The 17,792-nt window shown below is 52.7% G+C and overlaps 1 protein-coding gene across 1 annotated transcript in view; it reads left to right on the top strand.

Annotated features, from left to right (window-relative positions):
* STK32B (serine/threonine kinase 32B) overlaps nt 1–17,792 on the top strand; it is a 275,458-nt gene that overhangs the window by 234,654 nt on the left and 23,012 nt on the right. Inside the window, exons 6-8 of the mRNA XM_008685823.2 lie at nt 6,696–6,799; nt 14,148–14,264; nt 16,415–16,540. Of these exons, the coding sequence (XP_008684045.2) occupies nt 6,696–6,799; nt 14,148–14,264; nt 16,415–16,540 (347 nt within the window). The remainder of the gene's footprint in view (nt 1–6,695; nt 6,800–14,147; nt 14,265–16,414; nt 16,541–17,792) is intronic.

Genomic DNA, 17,792 nt, shown 5'->3' on the forward strand with positions numbered 1-17,792 from the left:
GCAGAACACCTGGGCTCTGGTCCCAGCTGGGCTGGAAGTCACCGAAATCCTCCAATTGGCTTCACCTCCTTCCCCTAGAAAGTGTGGGGGAGAGAGAAAATTACCATAAAGGTCCCCTCTAGGCTGAAACGTGGTAATTCTATGTTCCCAGTCAAGGAGGCAATTATGTGTCGGAACAGATCCTGGAAGCCGTGGACTTTAGGCTAGACATTGGCTAGCATGCCACACTCTGCTGTGGCAATCAAAGCCTTCAGCAATATCCATAGAGCTAAACCAACAGGATCATAATTATAACTTAGGAAGTTATTGTATTCTTTTCATATTTTTAGTCTTGTGTGGTTAGCATAGAGTGGCCGATCCCACCGCATGCGTATTTACATTTCCGGGGAAGGGGGAGATGTTAGCAGGGGTGAGGCTGGTCTTCCCAAGCCACTGGGCTGGGCTAGAGAAGCAGCCATGGGTTCCATGGCTCCGGAAGGCAGCCCAGTGTGTTAGCCTGGTGTGCTCACAAGTACACATGGGGTGTACAACACACACTGGGCTCCGTGAAAGATCCCGGGGATGTCGCAGGGAAGGACACAGGTGCTGTCAAGGAATGGGAATCAAGAGCCAATTTTCATAGGGTTTTAAATCATTTTTATCAGTGTGCATGCTCGTGGTGGACCACTTAGTTATTTTTCTTTTGGGTTATGTTGAAATCCTGATTTCCTCCAAGAGAGAATTCCTGGATCTTCGTACACACCCTTGGCTTCGGTTCCAGTTGTATTAGCAGATTTAATACAATGACCTTGTAGAGGTTTTGAGATGTAAAACATAAATTATATATTGTGTGTGTGAAAATAAAAATAATTAATTATACATATTTATATATTTATATATAAAAAATGAATTATTATATTTCAGCATAAGCGTGGTGTAATTCGGTGGAAAATGTCTGGATTTTGAAGGAGACGTGGTTGTAGTCTAATCATCATTCTGAATGACCCCCGGAGAAAGGGGCAGGGAGGCAGGGTCAGATAAGGCTCTGAGTCTCCCTGCTGTGTCACTCAGGCATGTTACTTGACTACTCCAAGCCTCAGCTTCCAAGATTAAAGGGAATAATAGCACTGCCTCACAAGGTCCTTCTGAGGATAAAATGAATTAACGCATGCGAAACTAGGACATGCTCTGTAAATATTAGCTTTGCTGAGGAGTAAATAATATATGTAAAAAACTTTGAAGAACTTCTGGCACATAGTGGACGCTCCATAAATGGCCACATGAATATTGCAACTCTTGGCGTTGTCAATAAAATCATGGCTCATGGTAATAAAGGAACAGGTGTATTGGGCACTAGGCTGGAAGTCCTAAGAATGGCGGTCCGGTCCAGGCTTTTCCACTCACGGTTTCCATGGCCCTGAAATTACGCCTTTATCTCCTCACTTTCTCCATCTGTGTGTTGGGTGCTTTGGGGCTGGGTATCGGTAACGTATGAAGGAATTTTGTGTCCTAGAAAACTCTGCATGCCTATGTTGTGCATGACGGTGGAAGTTAGAGGTGGCTTTTCCAGTGGCTGAAGATAGATTCAGGGTTGATTGTTCCCCCACTGGGTCATTGCCAAGAAGTTTTAATCAGGAAAGACTTAGGGCATTTCATTCATCTCTAATCCAATCAGGGGTACCCAGACCTTGGATCCTGGATGTCGTTTTTGGGTAAGACCATAACCAACTCCTGTTATCTGCCTGGTTTGTCATTTGCTGTCCGGGGGAGGCAGGGTGCTGTTGTCACTCACTGTCCTGCAGGGAAAACCCGGTCCTAGCCATGGCAGTGTTGGCCCATCCCGTTCCTTCTGTAGCCAGACTCAACAGCAGCTAGCTGTGCCATTGTGAAGATTAAATGAGCTTCTACTTATGAAACTCTTAAAGCAGAGCTTATTGATACACGCAGATGCTCCGTAAAGCTCAGCTGTTTTTATTAGCAGTGTACCGAGAGCTTAGAACAGTGCTTGGTACATAGCAAGGTACATAGTTTGTGGTTTGTATTATAATCTTTCATTTCTTTAGTCAACAAACCTTTCCCACTTGTCTTCTTCATGGCCCACATGCATGAAGAACAAGCAAGACACCATGACAGTCCCTGCCCTCCGGGACCTCAGGGTCTAGAGAAAAGCAGACAAATAAGCAAAAATGCAGCTTGGGGTTGTGAATGTTGCCTTCAAGAGATGCCTAGGGGAGGTGGGGTGAAGAGGAAGCCCAAATCTAATCTGGAGAGAGGGAGATGGTAGGAAATAATAATATCGGAGAGGTATTTTGAGGAGAAAATGACACATGTAACAAATGTTGTAGTATCTGGGACCTAGTAGCTTCCTAAGGGAGATGACCCTGGAGCTGTACCTTTTGTGGGATAGCCCTGGTGAATTAGGGCAGAGAACAAGAGACAGACAGGCAGACAGACAGATGGGGAGTTCCAGGAACAGCGAGCAGCATGAGCTGCTGGAGCCCGGGGTGGTGTGGGTAAGCCCAGTACAGCTTGGAAGATCTACAAGCAGGCACTAAGGGCACTGAATGCCAGACCACAGAAGTTAGACTCACTTAACCACACAGGTTCCCGGCCCTAGTCCCTTCCATTTCTCCACTAAAACTTAAAAAAGATTCCAGGATCAAGTCACATTTCCAAGCCATGTTTGCTTTTGAGTTAGACCACCTTTGAAAGCCAGTAAAGCACATGAGCCGGCTAAAGGCTCTGACAAGTCCAGCAGGAAGGAACATGGTTGAACCTCATCACTTCCCAGACACATTTGACCTCAGAATCCCTCCTTCTCCAAAACGTATTCGCGTCACACAAAGCAGGTGGTATTCCCAGGAACGCAGATTGTGAGACAGCCCTGAGGACAGGGAGACCTCCAAGCTGGGTACCACCATGGTCTGAGTCCCGTATCAGAAAGCCAACTCCCCCATCAGCAGCAAGAAGGACAGGCTGGAGAAGATGACTCTGGAGGCCTGAGGAGTGGTGGGGGGCCAGCGCAGGAGATCTGAGCAAGGGCCACACCTCAGCGCAGAGGAGGAACGGGTACAAGAGCTGTGCGGGGTGGAGTCATCTGGCGCCGACTGTGGAATTCAACTGTTACAACGATGGGACTCTTAGATGTGGGCGTCAGGATCAGGGGTTCTAGACCTGACCGTAGAGCTGGTGAGTGGGTGGCCGAGGCAAGCCACTCCTCCCCGTCCAGCCCGGTGGCCAGTTCCAAAACAGGGGGGACGATGGCAAGATGGTTTCCAAGGGGCCCTTCAGTTGTGCTGTGCTGACACTCTGGGGCAGAAAGCTGTCTCTACTCCTGAGTCACACGAGCAGTAAGCCCTGCCAGCTCTATGGCATCAGGGGTGGAAGAGCCAATCGATATGCATTTACTACATGCCAACTGTGTACTTGCCTGAGTGCCAGGCCCTGGAAGGGAAGAAGTAAGGGCGCATCCGGACCTGTCCTGGTAGTCACTTTAATACAGGAGGAAGGACTTTGGAGCCAGAAAACCGAGAGAGGCGAACCCCAGCTCTGCCACACCCGCTGGATGGAGTGAGCAAGTTCCTAGCCCCTCTTACTAATGTCCCAGGGCTGCTCAACGAAGTTCACAAACATGGCTGGAAACAATGGTTCACTCTCCCAACGTTCTGGAAGCCAAATCAGTATCAAGCTGTCCGCAGGGCTGCGCTCCCTCAGGAGGCTCTAGGAGAGAAGCCTGCCTTGCCTCTTGGGGCTCCGGTGGCTCCCGGGCTCCTGGGCTTGCGGCCACTCCGATCTCTGCCTCCTCCCACGGCCCCTTCTAGGTCTCCCAGCTCCCTCTCCTTTCTCCTGAAAGGACATCAGTAATTGGGTTTAAGGTGGGCCCTGCAATTTATCTTGAGATGATTTTATCTGGAGATCCTTAACTTAATTATATCTGCAAAGACCCTGTTTTCAAATAGGGTCCCATTCACAGGTGCCCGAGGTTAACATTGGATCTATCTTTTGAGGGGATACTCTTCAAGCTGCCCCACCCCTTCGTGCCTCTCCTTTCTTGTCTGAAAACGGAGATCATTACAGCACTTGTCTCATTGCGTGCCTGGGACGCTGGTGAGAGAGGTTACATGCGTAAAACCCTCAGCGGAGGAAATGGACAACTGGTTGCACTTACTCATCCATCCACGTATGGCCACGTACCCATCGTCCCATCATTCCAGCTTTACACCTGCATCACTCTCTCGTTCCTCCATGCTATGATTCCGGGCCACCAAAGTGGTCATTTTGGTGGCCTGTGGATTATGACAAAAATGATTTCATGTTCTGTCATCAGTCCCAGGTATGTAGGGGAGGAAAGAATGTCACCGTCTCTGGGAGTGCAGTCACAGGCCACAGATATTTGTCACTTGATTGGTCATGACAGCTGGGACAGAATGCTGCTTGTATCCTGAATTCCAAATGGGCTGGGGCTGCTGGGTCTGACAAGGGTTTAGGGGGAGCACCTCGGCACACACAGCCCCCCCTGCGCTCACGGGCGCATTCCTGCCCCTGCACTGTCTGAGCACACGGGCTGGGCCCGGAGCCCAGCGTCCAGGCCCTGGGGATGCACGGAGGGCACGGTGTTCTAGAACACTCAGCACAGAGAGAAGAGGGCAGGTGCACAGACTGAGATGCGAGGAAGGACTTCCCTAGATACGGGAGCTCAGTTTCAGAGTCACGGTGAGACCCAGTTGGGATGTGGAGGAGCTCCGCGATGGCTCCCGCCGAGAATCAAACACTTGCTCACGGGATGCTTCACGAACAGGTGAGATCGCCACCTTTGAAGTCAAGCGGATCTACAAGGGAAAGGCGGGGCAGACATCAAGATGCTAAAATGCACCAGTCAGAGTCTGGATGAAATTCAGGATGGCCCCCAGGCCTCTGGGTGACTGGGGGGGAGGGCGGTGAGGCTGAGCGTGACAGGGAGAGGAGATCGGAATGCCAATCCTACTAATGAAAACCCTGCCTGAGGTTTCTGGAGCACTGACTCCAGCCCAGCCAGGCAGCGGGCTGAGCCCTTGGCGCACATTTGCTTATTTAATCCTCGTAACAGCCCGATGAAGAAACTGTCCTTATTATCCACATTTCACCAAACCGAGCCAAAGAGAAGCGTACCTAACTTGTTAAACTCAGGTCCAGCCACGCTGACCTGCTTCCTGTTCCCCAGCATAGCCCTCGGTTTCTTTGTAAGGCTCAAATAACAGAAGGGGGCATTTCCTCTCATTCCCAATCCTGCCTCCCCCTACTGTAGACTGAGTACCTTTGTGTCCTTAAAGAAATGCTGATATGAACCTTACTTCAAACGAGGATTCTGTCCGTACGTGAGGCACACCTCAGCTTGGCATTTCCCGGCTGTGTGACATACTTCACACCGCTGGGCCTCTCTGAACCTCATCTGTAAAATGGGTCCCAGGCAAACATGATCCTGGGGGCTCTTGTGAAGAGGTTCTCATTAGAACCCAAGGGTGAACGTACACTCTAAGATATGGAGCAAATGGGGAGCACTGCCACAGGGCAGCCGGAGTCCGGCCGCAGGTTGGGGGCAGGTGTCCGGCTGCCAACCCAAGAGCCCAGGTTGGAGCGTATGCGTCCTGCCCCAACCAGCCCTCCCCGTTCCCGTGCCCGCTGAATGCCAGTCGGAAAACTGAGCTGAAGCATCTTTCATCACAACGTGTTGTGGCTCCAAGGAACAGATTTTGGCTGCTCTGACAACTATAAAATGGAGTTATGTCTGCAAGTTAATTTCCTAGAAAGGATCCGCATTTCACAACATTTTCCTGGAAGCCAATACGAGCAATTAGAGCGTGGGCGCACTCCTGGCCTAGCGACTCGGGGGCGGAGCCGTGAGAGAAACGCACCTGGCAGCGCAAGAGAGCACCTGAGGGCCGAGGGTCCCCCAGGACAAGCACGGTGCTCTGAAGACTCCGGGTCCACCTCCCCGGGGCCTCCAGCCTTCCCTTCTGGTTCCGCTGAGGTGAAATTCACAGAATGGAACCACCCATTTGAAAGGAGCGATTCTGTGGCATTTAGTACATTCTCAGTGTTGTGGGACCACCACCTCTCCCTAGTTCCAGAACGTCTTCATCTCCCCCACTGGACAACCACTAAGCGGTTACTCCCCCCCATCCCCGAGCCGGGCAGCCCCCAATCTGCCCTCTGTCTCTGTGGATTACCTGCCCCGGGGGCTTCCTATTAGAGCCCACCTGTGCCAAACTAAGACTGTCCCCTGCGAGAGGCAGCAGGCTCCACGGGTTCTAAGTATCCCCTTGTTGGGACGCCTGACCCGGTTGGTGTTGGTGCCAGAAGCAGAGGGACATTTACGAGGTGGGGTTTCTTCATCTTAACTCAGATCTTACCCCACATGCTCACACGGGCCATGATTCACTCTCCACTGGTCCACCTCCTCGGGGCTTGCCCCACCTCCGCCCTAGCAGAGCCCTCCACCGCACACTGGAGCACCCTTCCTCCCCTGGGGGCCACGGCAGTGTTTCCTGTGATGCCTGGAACTTGTTCTCAAGCCCGCACGTGGCTTACGGAGGGAAGGAACCACATGGCACGGTGGACAGAGTCCTGGCTTTGCCCTCCGAGAGGCTGGGTTCCTGTCCCCCCATGTCCCCTCTCTGAGGGGTGGTGAGTATAAACTGTGGCATGCGGTGACCTTCTCTCTGTCCTGTCGTTGGCAGCCCCAGAAGTGTTCCAGGTGTATGTGGACGGAGGCCCCGGCTACTCGTACCCTGTCGACTGGTGGTCCCTGGGGGTCACGGCCTACGAGCTGCTGCGGGGCTGGGTAAGAGGTGCACCTGCATGGGAACATGGGGAGCCCTGGAAGTCGGGGCTCAGGTCAAGCTGTACCTGGGTGCTGTTGGCCAGCCAAGCGGGTGGGAAGAGCCCATGTGAGGTGTCAGAGGCCCTGGGTTTCCATTCGGATGGCCCGTGTGCCTGAGGTCCCTGAGCATCAGAGGGACCCGGACGGAGCTTCTGGTCCAGCCACCTCCGTCTGCTCGTGGGGAAGTGGATGTTCACGGGGAAGGTCTTACATAAAGGTCAGCATCTAACCAGCAGCAGTTCAAACACCTCGGCATAGTTATTTCAAACACTGTCCTCTTTCGACCCACAACACTATGGGCCCGTGCCTGATTTTCCAGCTTGATTTGAAACTCTTTAAATATGAGGACCATCCTTCTTTTCCATGTTGTTTGTTCTGTATCTTCCCCAAATATGTAGCTAGATGTCCCATAAAAATGGGGTTTTCAGTATGTATTTTAATTTTTATTTCATCTAATTTAATAGCTGGAGATAACTAATGGCAACTAATAACTCATTTTTCCTTTAGTAGAAAGAGTTGTGGCAAACTAATTTTGAGGCATTTTTCTTTGCACAAGTATTGTTGGAAAATGATGCCACTGAACCTTGGTTTCCTTCTTGGTACAATGGGGTTAAATGCCTTCAGTGTGGTTCTTGGAGCTGAAGTTACCATGGGATCGCTCTGCCCCTGGACAGAGACCCAGGGTTTGCATGTTACCCACCTTCCCCACTCCAGTCCCGGCACAGAGCCACTGGCTGCGATGTTCAGTGTCTCACAGTGATTTGTGTCCATGCACATTCAGGCCAGTGGAGGTGCACTCTGGAGGGTGGGGGTCGCCTGTGCGGGTGACAGAGGGTGAGGAATGAATGAATGAATGAATGAATGAATGAATGATGAGAACAGTTTGCAAACCATCGAATCCATGTGAGTGCAAATAAGTATTATTTTTCATCCTGTAGTTTAAACAACTATTGTCTGCTCTTGATCTCAGTTATTTCCTGTGAATTCCTCAAAAGCATAATTACTATACATGATGTTTTTAGAATTTAAAAAATCTATATTAATCTATATTATTATATTATTAATTATATAATTATATTGATTATATTATTAATTATATAATTAATATATATTAATTATATTTATATGTATATATGAACTTGTTAGTTTTCTCAGGCACTGAATGAAAACATTCATCTTCTTCTTGGCTGGTTCCTTTGTCATCTGCTGGTTTCGCTGATACCTACAGTCAGGAGGGAGTATGAGGGTCCCAATGCTGTATGAACCAGAGGACAGAAGCATCCGCCAGATGCTGTGTATCTGATGTCCTCAGTCATACGAATGCCCTCCACGAGCATGGCCCCAAGCATGATTGCATGTTCACCAGCAGAAAGTACGTTCTCTGTGTTAAATAAAAATCAGTCGAGTAAATCTGAAGATCTAATTGGCTTCATTAAACAATCCATGAGTCGAGCAGCACCCCATCTCGCACGTTGCAAGGTGCTCCAAGGAGTCCTACAAAATGGAAGGTTTTTATAGGAGGGTGAGGCAAGATGTTATTAGCAAAAGAAAAAGATTCTTTCAGGCAAAGAGCTTTCTAGGGGGAAAAGGAAGGTGTCCTATTATATCAGATTATTTATCCATCTTTCTTCCCAGGGTGGAGAGGACCCAGGGGGCAGGCTCCCAGGCCAGGATTGAAAAATTTCTGACCCACCGGTTAAGACAACATTTCTGGGGGGAAGTTGGACCTGCAATTAGATTATGTATTAAGCCCTGGTTTGGGAACTATTTCTAAAGGACAGCATTTTGGGGCCTGTGGATTTTGTGTTGCTTTTTTTTTTTTAAACATCTGTCATTCCTCTGGGTCAGAACAAAGATGATGACTTGGCAAAAAGCCCCAAGGATAGAGTGGTTCTTGCTGCTTCCAAAATAAGTCGTTTCATTTTTAATGCGACGGAATTTTCTGCTCAGAGATCCAAATGCCACATTCAAGGAAAGAAGGAGAAGCACAGAGTGGGATCGGGCCCTTGATGTAGTGACAGAGCGACTGAATGAAAGGATGCCTGTTATGGGCTCGTGGAAACCTTTCTCACAAATGTCGGTCTGGCTTCACCTTTGACAGGTTTATGCAAACAGTTAATTCTTTGGTTTTCATACATACAGGAAACAATCCCATTTGGTGAGAAAACTATACCGAGACGCATTCCTACTTACCTCTGGGGTGTGTAAATAGAGGCTGTCCTTCCTCCCCCGAATTCCTCCACCATGTCAGTGACAGCATCCCTGACGAGTGGTCATTCACCTGTTTGTTCCTTGATTCCCTCAAAATCCAGGGAGCTTCTTACCTCCCAAAGATGAAAGCCATAATGGGAATTTTCCAGTGTGTGTTCTAGGATCTTAGAGTTTGGAAAGAGTTAGAATGGATAACATCAGGACAGCCTGCTGGCTAAAGACCCAGGAATACTCTAGTCCCAGCCCAGAAAACAGCTGTCTCTTCCCAAATGCTCTGTAGGGAGAGCAGAAGAATCGAGTGTCATTAATGGCTTAAGATCTCAACACAGAGAATCCCATGAGCCTGGTTGGATCCTATAGCCTGGACCAGGGACATAAGTAGGATCTCTGAGCCCAAAGTAGAATCTCATTCCTCACCCCACATGCCTGCTGAGTGACAGAAAGAGACCCACGACTGTGCCGCCCGGAGAGTTCCCTGTTAGAGCACAGGTCCCTTGGTCTCCCCGCCTGCCAGGCTCCAGATGGCGTCCCTGACAGGTGATCACCCACCTGTTTACTGGTTCCCCTCAGCATCCAGGGAGCTCCCTACCTCCAGAAAGAACTTGTTCCTTATTTGACAGCTCTAATGGCTAGATCTTCTCACTCAACCGCAAGCTGCCTCCCTTTTACAGACAAAGAGGATCTTAGAGGAATTCACAGGGTCAAACCCTGGTTCTACTCATCACTGATGTTAACCAAAGCCCATAAACAGATCCAGTGCTCAGAATCCTCAGCTGTTAACTGGGAGGAAAAAATTAATAATACTTTCTACCCAACAGGGGTGCTTTGAGAATTAAGTCATTGCAATGGTGCTGATTACCCAGCACGTGCCTGATGAATGTCAGCAAGCTTCCACTCCTCGCTGTGATTCCGGCCCTAGGGAGCCTGCCAGCAGGCCTGCGTCCTCTCTGACTTAGCACCTTTCCATGCTGGAGCCGGGCACCCGGAGTGGAGGCTGGGTCACGCCTGGTGCATGAGCGCCGCGGGGGGAAGGCCCAGGGGCCCCGTGAGCAGGTGTGTGTGCTCCCTCCCACACTCTGGGCGCCTCGGTGCTCTGATTCCGGCTCAGTCACTGACCTCATCGAGCCCCGGTTTCCTCCGTATGAAGTGGGGATTACGAGGCCGACCCACAGGGCCACCGTGGGGATGCGTGAGAAAATGCGGCAGCGCCCACGCAGCGCCGGCATGCGCGGTAACGACGCTCCTGGCGGTGGCGCTGAGACCGGGAGACACAGATAAAGTGCTGGTGATTTGCTCAGAGGAGCGTGGAGAATACCTGAGGGAACAGACATTTAACTTGGGTCACACAGGAGCTGCTGGAGGGAACAGTGTGAGTACAGATGGGGAAGGGCCGCTGAGGTGGACACAGCAAACATTTCTGCCTGACCAGCCATCAGAGGACAGGCAGGGGACAGTCTGTAGAAGCCGCCGAGATCAGCTGGAGACACTCGGGCTTACCAGGCCGGCAGGGTGGTGCGTCCGTGGACGTGGCAGCACCGCGGTTGAACGAGAGACAGTCCTTTGCAGTCACGCATTTCCGGGCTCACATCCTGGATTTGCTACATAGGCTCTGAATGATCTGGGTGAGCCCACTGCTCATCTACCAAGTGGGGGGATGGGATTTGCGGCCCCAAGCGCAGGGCTCCTCGACTTCGGCACTGCGGACACTTTGGGCTGGGGAATGCTCTGTGCTGCGGGTGGTCCTGGGCGGTGCAGGACGTTGGCAACATCCCCAGCCCCTCCCTACCAGATGCCGGCAGAAATCTCCCCCACTGAGTTACGGCAACCGAAACAGTCTCCCAACATATGCCCCGGGGAACAAATCGTCCCTGCTTGCGAACCACCGCCGTAGAGTAACCAAGAGGACTAAATGACACCCTGAATGCCAGGCTCATGGCACATTGCATTGCACAGTGGGCTTTCGTTGTAGACAAAGGAGACCCCCAAACCCCACCTGTGGTGCCCTGAGACCTTGTACCCTCTCTGCTTCTCACCAGCCACCTCCCTGACCTTGCCTTTGACCCCAGTAGGTCGGGGTGCAGAGAGGAGAGCAATAAAGAGGGAGGGTGTGTGGAGCTCCCCTGGAGGCTGCCGTGCAGAACGAAGAACCCGGTCTACACCCGCTGGGTGGGGAGTGTAATGGTGTGCAAAGCTGATGGAAGGAGAGAGGCGGTGACTTCTGATTCCTGGGCAAAGCAGACAGAGCGGTGAGCCAGGAGTCAGGACCTGGGAGGGAACGGGCTCTGCGACCTCACTCTCTGGGTTTTCTGTCTCCATGAAAGGAGGGGAACGGGCGGGTGGGCTGTTCCGTGGTTTTCAGGCTGCTGTGTTTCCTGGACCTCTAGTACCCAGCAGAGGTGGTTTAACAGTTCTGGGGGTTGGGGAATGTTTCTTCTGGCTTTGGAGATTTCATAGCCCGAGGACTCTTCTTCACTTTCATCTGTTCCGTGTTTGGGATCTGGAGTAAAAAGGTTTTGGGAAAAGACATTGGATTAGATGGTCCCTGAAGCCCAGCTCAGCTCTAACAGTTCAAATGACAAGTCTCCAGCAATTCTTGTCTCCTCTCTTCCATTTCTCGGTCATTTGGCATTTTTTGTAAACCGAGTGTCCTGGAATAGAGAGCCACCTGCGCTCCGGAATGAGTCTATCCGGTGCCCTGCTGCTAAAATCACTTTCCCCAGCAGTACACGCAATTACTTTACCTTAGAAATGCCAGTTGCTTTTCTGAGGCAACACATCCTAAGGCCGATGCGTGAGAACCAAGCTTCAATAGAATTCTTTCCCTGAGCAGGTGAAATCTCAGGATTTGCCGATATTCTCGTGGAAGGAGCTGGGCTTCCCTGCGACCACCCACATGACGAAGGCTGAGCCCAGAACCGCAAGCTGCAGAGCATATCCCATGCCTGGCGTTCCCAGCTTATCTGTGAATGTATTTAACCGCTGTATTGGCCTCGTGGCTTCTTAGGGTTACCATAATGATCACCATTGCTACTCTTATTGGTCTGGCCCCCTCCAGAAGCGGAGAGGACGGAGCTAGAGAGTGGTGGGGTTTGGAAGGCGGATGGAAAAGCAGATTGTTGGATGCCTTGAGGCAACCGGGAAGGAACGACAGAATGCAATGTGAATGAAAAGAAAAGCCTTCCCGTTTGTCGCTGGCTGGTTCTCAAGCTGGGCGCTCGGCCAGCAGGTTCTGATGGCATCGGAGAAAGAGCAGGGAAGGAGAACCTGCATCTCTGGGATGGGGCAAGGTCGCTGTTCCAGCCTCAGTGTCCCGATTTCTAAAATGAGGAGGTGAAATGCTTCATCTCCCAAGGTCCTCCCGCCTCCAGCAGCTGGGTTTCCAGGTACAGCGGGGACTGGATGGGAGGAATGGTTTCTCCAGAGACAAAAAGATGGGAAGAAGCGATCCGGAACAGTCCAGAAACTGACATCTCCGCTCTCAACGTTCACTCCCGTCATTTCTAATGAGGGTAGCTGTTTCTGGTGAAGTCAGGGGGGTCCTGCAAAGGCAGAGACAGGCAGCAGCCCCAGGAGGAAATTATAAAGTGTCCATTACTGGAGACATACTCCACTTCCCACGACACTGGAAGAAAATGTTTGAAGACATTTATAAAGAATGTTAGCATATCTTGTTAGCTGGCCTTTCTAGGGAGCCCACAGGTTTTGGCTTTGCTCTGCAGATTATAGGGCAAAAGGAGGAGTTTCCAATTCAATTGACAGATGAAAGAGGAGGCAGCCCATCAGGAAAAGGTCCTCTTCTGGGTAGGCACATTGCAAGGCACAGCCACACGCCCACGGGCAGACGTCTTCCCCAGGGGAGCCCCATTTGGTGAAAATAAAGATGTTCCTCCATGCCAGGGAACTGTCACATTCCCCGGGCTCAGGACGCCCTCACCTCCTTGGGCTAGCACCCCCTATTTGCAGCAACCCTGTGGGAATCCAAATTGCACGAGGTTGGGGCCCCCGTGCCTTACAAACCACGTGAGCCCAGTGCAGGCTCCGACCCCTGCAGGTGTCCAATCAGTGTTTGTGGATGGACGGACTCATCATGCGTGTCATCGTGCGTGCTCTGCTGGGTGGCTGAGGCTGCCCGAGAGCCTGAGAACACAGAAATGAGCACAGTATAAGCCCACCTGCGAGGATGCCCCAGCAGGAATTCCAGAGCCGACAGTCAGGTCACATGGACAACTATGAACTCATTGCTCTTGGTTTCTCTAGTTGTTGGACCACACGTGCTCCAGGGGTGACTGCCTGTTCCAGTCCTGAGCCATTTGACCATGATACAAACATCAGAGCACCTTTGCCCATGAAGCTGTGTGGAGGGTGAAGAGGGGGAGAAACTTGGTTGGCGGGGGGGCAGGTGCAGAGTTCAGACAGTGTCCAAGCTGTGTACCCGGGGTCCCATCCCAGGTTTTGAGAGGTTCTTAAAAGCAAGAAACTGCCCAGGCAATGTTGAGAAAATGTGTCAGGACGTTTAATGCTCTGCCGAGCTGGCCAGCTGGAGAACAGAGTTATGTATCCTCACTGTTGGGGAGAGGGGAGATGGTGGCAGGTAGAAGCCCAGCCTTGCCCCATCCATCCAGCCCACCAGACCCACACCTTGGTGATTCCAGTCCTGCACACTCCCAGCTGGTTCAACCAGTGCTGGGAAATGTGGCATGAAGCCCACCAGCAGGTAGGGGGTTTGACTGGAGGTGATGCTGAGTATCCAGTAGATGGTGAGAGCCCCCACCCCCAAGGCTGGAGCAGGGACTCAGGAGTTAGGGTGTTGGGTGCGGATCCTGCCTCTGCCACCTACAGCTGTGTGACCTTGCCAAGTTCATTTAACCTCCTGTAGCCACAACAGAGTGCCCACCTGCTGGGTTCTGGCACCACTCTACCGGCCTGGACCCTGTTGGCACATGGGTAGTGGCCACCTGCTCTGCTATGAAAGAGGAACGCCCACGGTTACGTGAAGGGAAAGAATAAACCATGCCCTGTGTATACACAGTTTTAACCACGTGGGCGGTGTCTTGCGGTTGGCTTCTCTCTGACTCCCTGTCTGCACCTTTGGTTGCAGAGACCGTATGAAATCCACTCGGCCACACCCATCGATGAGGTCCTCAACATGTTCAAGGTGGAGCGCGTCCACTACTCCTCCACGTGGTGCAAAGGCATGGTTGCCCTGCTCAAGAAGGTAAGGGGACAGCCACCAGCCCGCCTGGCCTGGGGGCTGGAGGCATTCAGTGCACGGACAGGCATCCCAGCACGTTCGGGCATGAGAGAGGGAGTGGAATGCCAGTGGGGGCCTGGATAAAGTAGGCAGCGCGCTCACACCACATCGTAAGCCCTCTCACTGTCTTGCATCCGGGATCACGGAGCCACTGGGTGCTAGAGTCCTGTCGGAGACACATCTGTGACAACAGAGCCCCAGACTCTTTTCACTCCAAGCTCCTAATAAATAGAAATACATATGGTTCTTTAAAATTGTTGCCACAAATGGTCTTTTAAGTCGCTGAGCTTTAAGAAATGAGGCATCTCCCGACTTTTTCCAGGAACTAGAATTTACTAGAATAAAGCAGTGGTTCTCCAAGGGTGTCCCCTGGGCCAGCAGCAGCAACAGCAGCAGGGAGCTAGTTGGAAATGCAGATTCCCAGGCTCCACACCAACCTTCTGACTCAGAAACTCTGGGGACGGGGCCCTGTGGTTTCTACTTCTTCCATCAGCTCCCCGGGTGGTTCTGAAGCCCACTCGAGTTTGGCACAGGCAGGAGGTAGTGTTCCCCTTTGGAGGCTGGCATTTACCTTTCCTGCCTCGGAATCCCCTGGGATGTGCAGGGTGGACGGAATCTGGCATGTGGTTGGGACCCAGTCATTTGCAGGAAAAGGACGATGGTAACCGCGGCCCCCAGGACTTGAGGGAATGTCCTGTTCTGGGCTGTGCACTGGCTCTTCACTGTCCCCACAGCCCTGGGGGCCCATATTAGAGGTGAGAACACGGAGGCTCAGGAAGGCACAGTCCTTCCGTCCGCGCCACTGGGCTGTCGGAGGGCAGAGGCGAGGTTTGATTCCAGGCTCTCCCAACTCCAGACGCCAGCTGTCCTTCCCTACACCGCCGTCCATGACTAAGTCGCTTTAGAGGAGATTCAGTACTTGCTTCTTAGCAGTCAGGGGTCCTTAGAACCCACTGCTCACTGGAATTACCTGGATGCCCTATGCATGTGCCAGTGCCTGCATCCCTCCCCCACCCCTGCACCCAGGAGAACTGCTTGTCCTGAATGGGGAGCTCCCATGGGGCACTGGAGGGCAGTCTCTGCTTTAAGCACCCATTGTTTTGGGGCAGCCCCTGGGAGGAGGCTGCCATGACCCGTAGGTAGGACCTTGCCAGGTGTCCTCACGTGGTGTGACCGCAGCCCGCTCGCTGGGTACAGCTGCGAGATTTCTGCAGTGTCGGGGGCCAGGCAGGGAACAAACTGGCAAGGGGGCTCTGACTTCTAGCTCCGCCCTTTTGGCAGCCACACCCCCCTAAGCATTGGCCAGGTCCGTACCCATCCCCGTGGGTCCCATCCTAACCATGCTCTGGAGATGGAAGAGTTGCCTTTGCCCTTCCTGCTCTGGTGGAGGAAACAAGGGCAGAGCCTTCAGTAGCCTACCCAAGGCCCCGAAGCTGGGGTGGGGGTGGGAGTGGAGGTGGGGGGTGTCAGACCCGGGGCAAGGGCCCCGCCTGTCACTGTTAGCCCAAGTGTGCTTTGTGCTAGGTAAGCCAGGATGTTTTTGAAAAGCTGAAAGCCCCCTTTGGGTGCAAGGAAGTCCTCTGTGGCTGCTTTTTATACTGCGTCACCCCGAATTAGCAGAAATTCTATATGCGGAGAAGCTAAAAATTATACCTTCGGCTACAAAAGAGGCCCCTTCATCAGGCCACAGAGGTCGCCACAGAGCTGTCCAGGGATAAATTCCATTACACTTTCAAACACCCATTACCAAGCCAACAGTCTCAAGACGAGGTGGCAAATTCCTTTTATATTTAACCGGAAGCCTCTGCAGACATTAGCGAGTGGGACGTCCTGGGCGCTAGTCCCCAAGGACAGCACGGTGGCTGAAAATCCAGGTCCTGCCAAAGAGTCCCTCTCTGGGTGACCGTTTGGAAGCAGCCTGCCCTCTGGGTTCCTGTCTGGCGACAAAGGGGTGAGTGTAGGTGATGCTTCCGACAACGGCAACCCAGAGCCCAGCATTAATGGAGCATTAAAAGCAGAGGCACCTTCATTTTCGCTAGATTTCTACCTTCAGGGTCCCCGCTAGCCTCAGTGGGACACATAGCTCCAGCAAACACATCTGCTTCTGCCCGCAGCTCCTGACCAAGGATCCTGAGAGCCGCCTGTCCAGCCTTGGTGACGTTCAGAGCGCACCCTACTTGGCCGACATGAACTGGGATGCGGTCTTCGAGAAGGCGCTGACGCCTGGCTTTGTGCCTAATGTGAGTGGGGGTCTCATCCAATGGCGTGCTATCCCTCTGCAGGGTCCCCTGCCCTGCTCTGGAGGAAGACCCAGAAGCTGGCCAGGGAGGCCTCTGCTGGCCATGGTCCCAGGAGCTCCAAGGAGTTCACAGTACGCAGAGATTGAGTGTGGATTTGGACCTCATTTCCAGTATTCCACGTGGAAAGCTTCTCTCCTTGTAGAAGGTCTTTGTGGGAACAGAGCCTCCTTTCTTTTATTGAATCACACCCGCTGTGCGCGCAGGTCCAGGCACTGGGGGTGGAGAGGGGAATATCACCCAGGGTGCGCGCAGGTCCAGGCACTGGGGGTGGGGAGGGGAATCACACCCGCTGTGCGCGCAGGTCCAGGCACTGGGGGTGGGGAGGGGAATATCACCCAGGGTGCGCGCAGGTCCAGGCACTAGGGGGTGGGGAGGATCACACCGCGGCTGTGCGCGCGGAGTGAAACACTAGAGGGAGGAATATCACCCAGGGTGCGCGCAGGTCCAGGCACTGGGGGTGGGGAGGGGAATATCACCCACTGTGCGCGCAGGTCCAGGCACTGGGGGTGGGGAGGGGACTCGCACCCGCAGCGCGCCTCCACCCACTCGCCGATCCAGCCGGCCTGTGCTCGCTGAGCACGTACGCATGCGGCACTGCGCGTGGCTCGAGGTGAAGCCCGGTAAAGAAAACAGTCTTGGTGCCCATTGTCAGGGAGCTTGCAGATGAGAGCAGACCTCAACTGTGCTACAGGCAGCTGACCTTCGGGCTGATGAGCCTTTGGTGGGGGCCTGGCCTGTCCCTCAGAGATTGTTTAGCGACATCCCTGAACTCTACCCACGGAGTGCTAGTAGCCCTCCCCAGTTGTGACAACCAAAACCATCTCCAGACATTGCAAGCACCTCTGGGGACAGCTGCCCCCTGTTGACAACCCACGGGCCAGGAATTTTGTACAAATCATAAGCCAGTCAACATAAAAGTCACCTGTAATGACCCAGGGCTGCGTCCTGGAAGGAGGCTGCAGGCTGTCCTTCCCCGGGGGCACAGGCCATAGGGACTTGGTTCACTACCACCTCTGTGACCACAGGTGTGCTCCAGAAGGGGTTCTTCACCTGTGCTGGGGAGAGGAGAGGGACCACCCACCCTACACCGAGCTTGGCAAGAGTAAATGCCAAGAGGCATCCAAAGACCAAGCAGGACCTGGTACTCAGGGAGCCCTCAGTAATTACCACCCTGGTAATGGCTGGTTTAATT

This window comes from Ursus maritimus, unplaced genomic scaffold, assembly GCF_017311325.1.
Source record: "Ursus maritimus isolate PB19 unplaced genomic scaffold, ASM1731132v1 scaffold_8, whole genome shotgun sequence".
Lineage (NCBI taxonomy): Eukaryota > Metazoa > Chordata > Mammalia > Carnivora > Ursidae > Ursus > Ursus maritimus.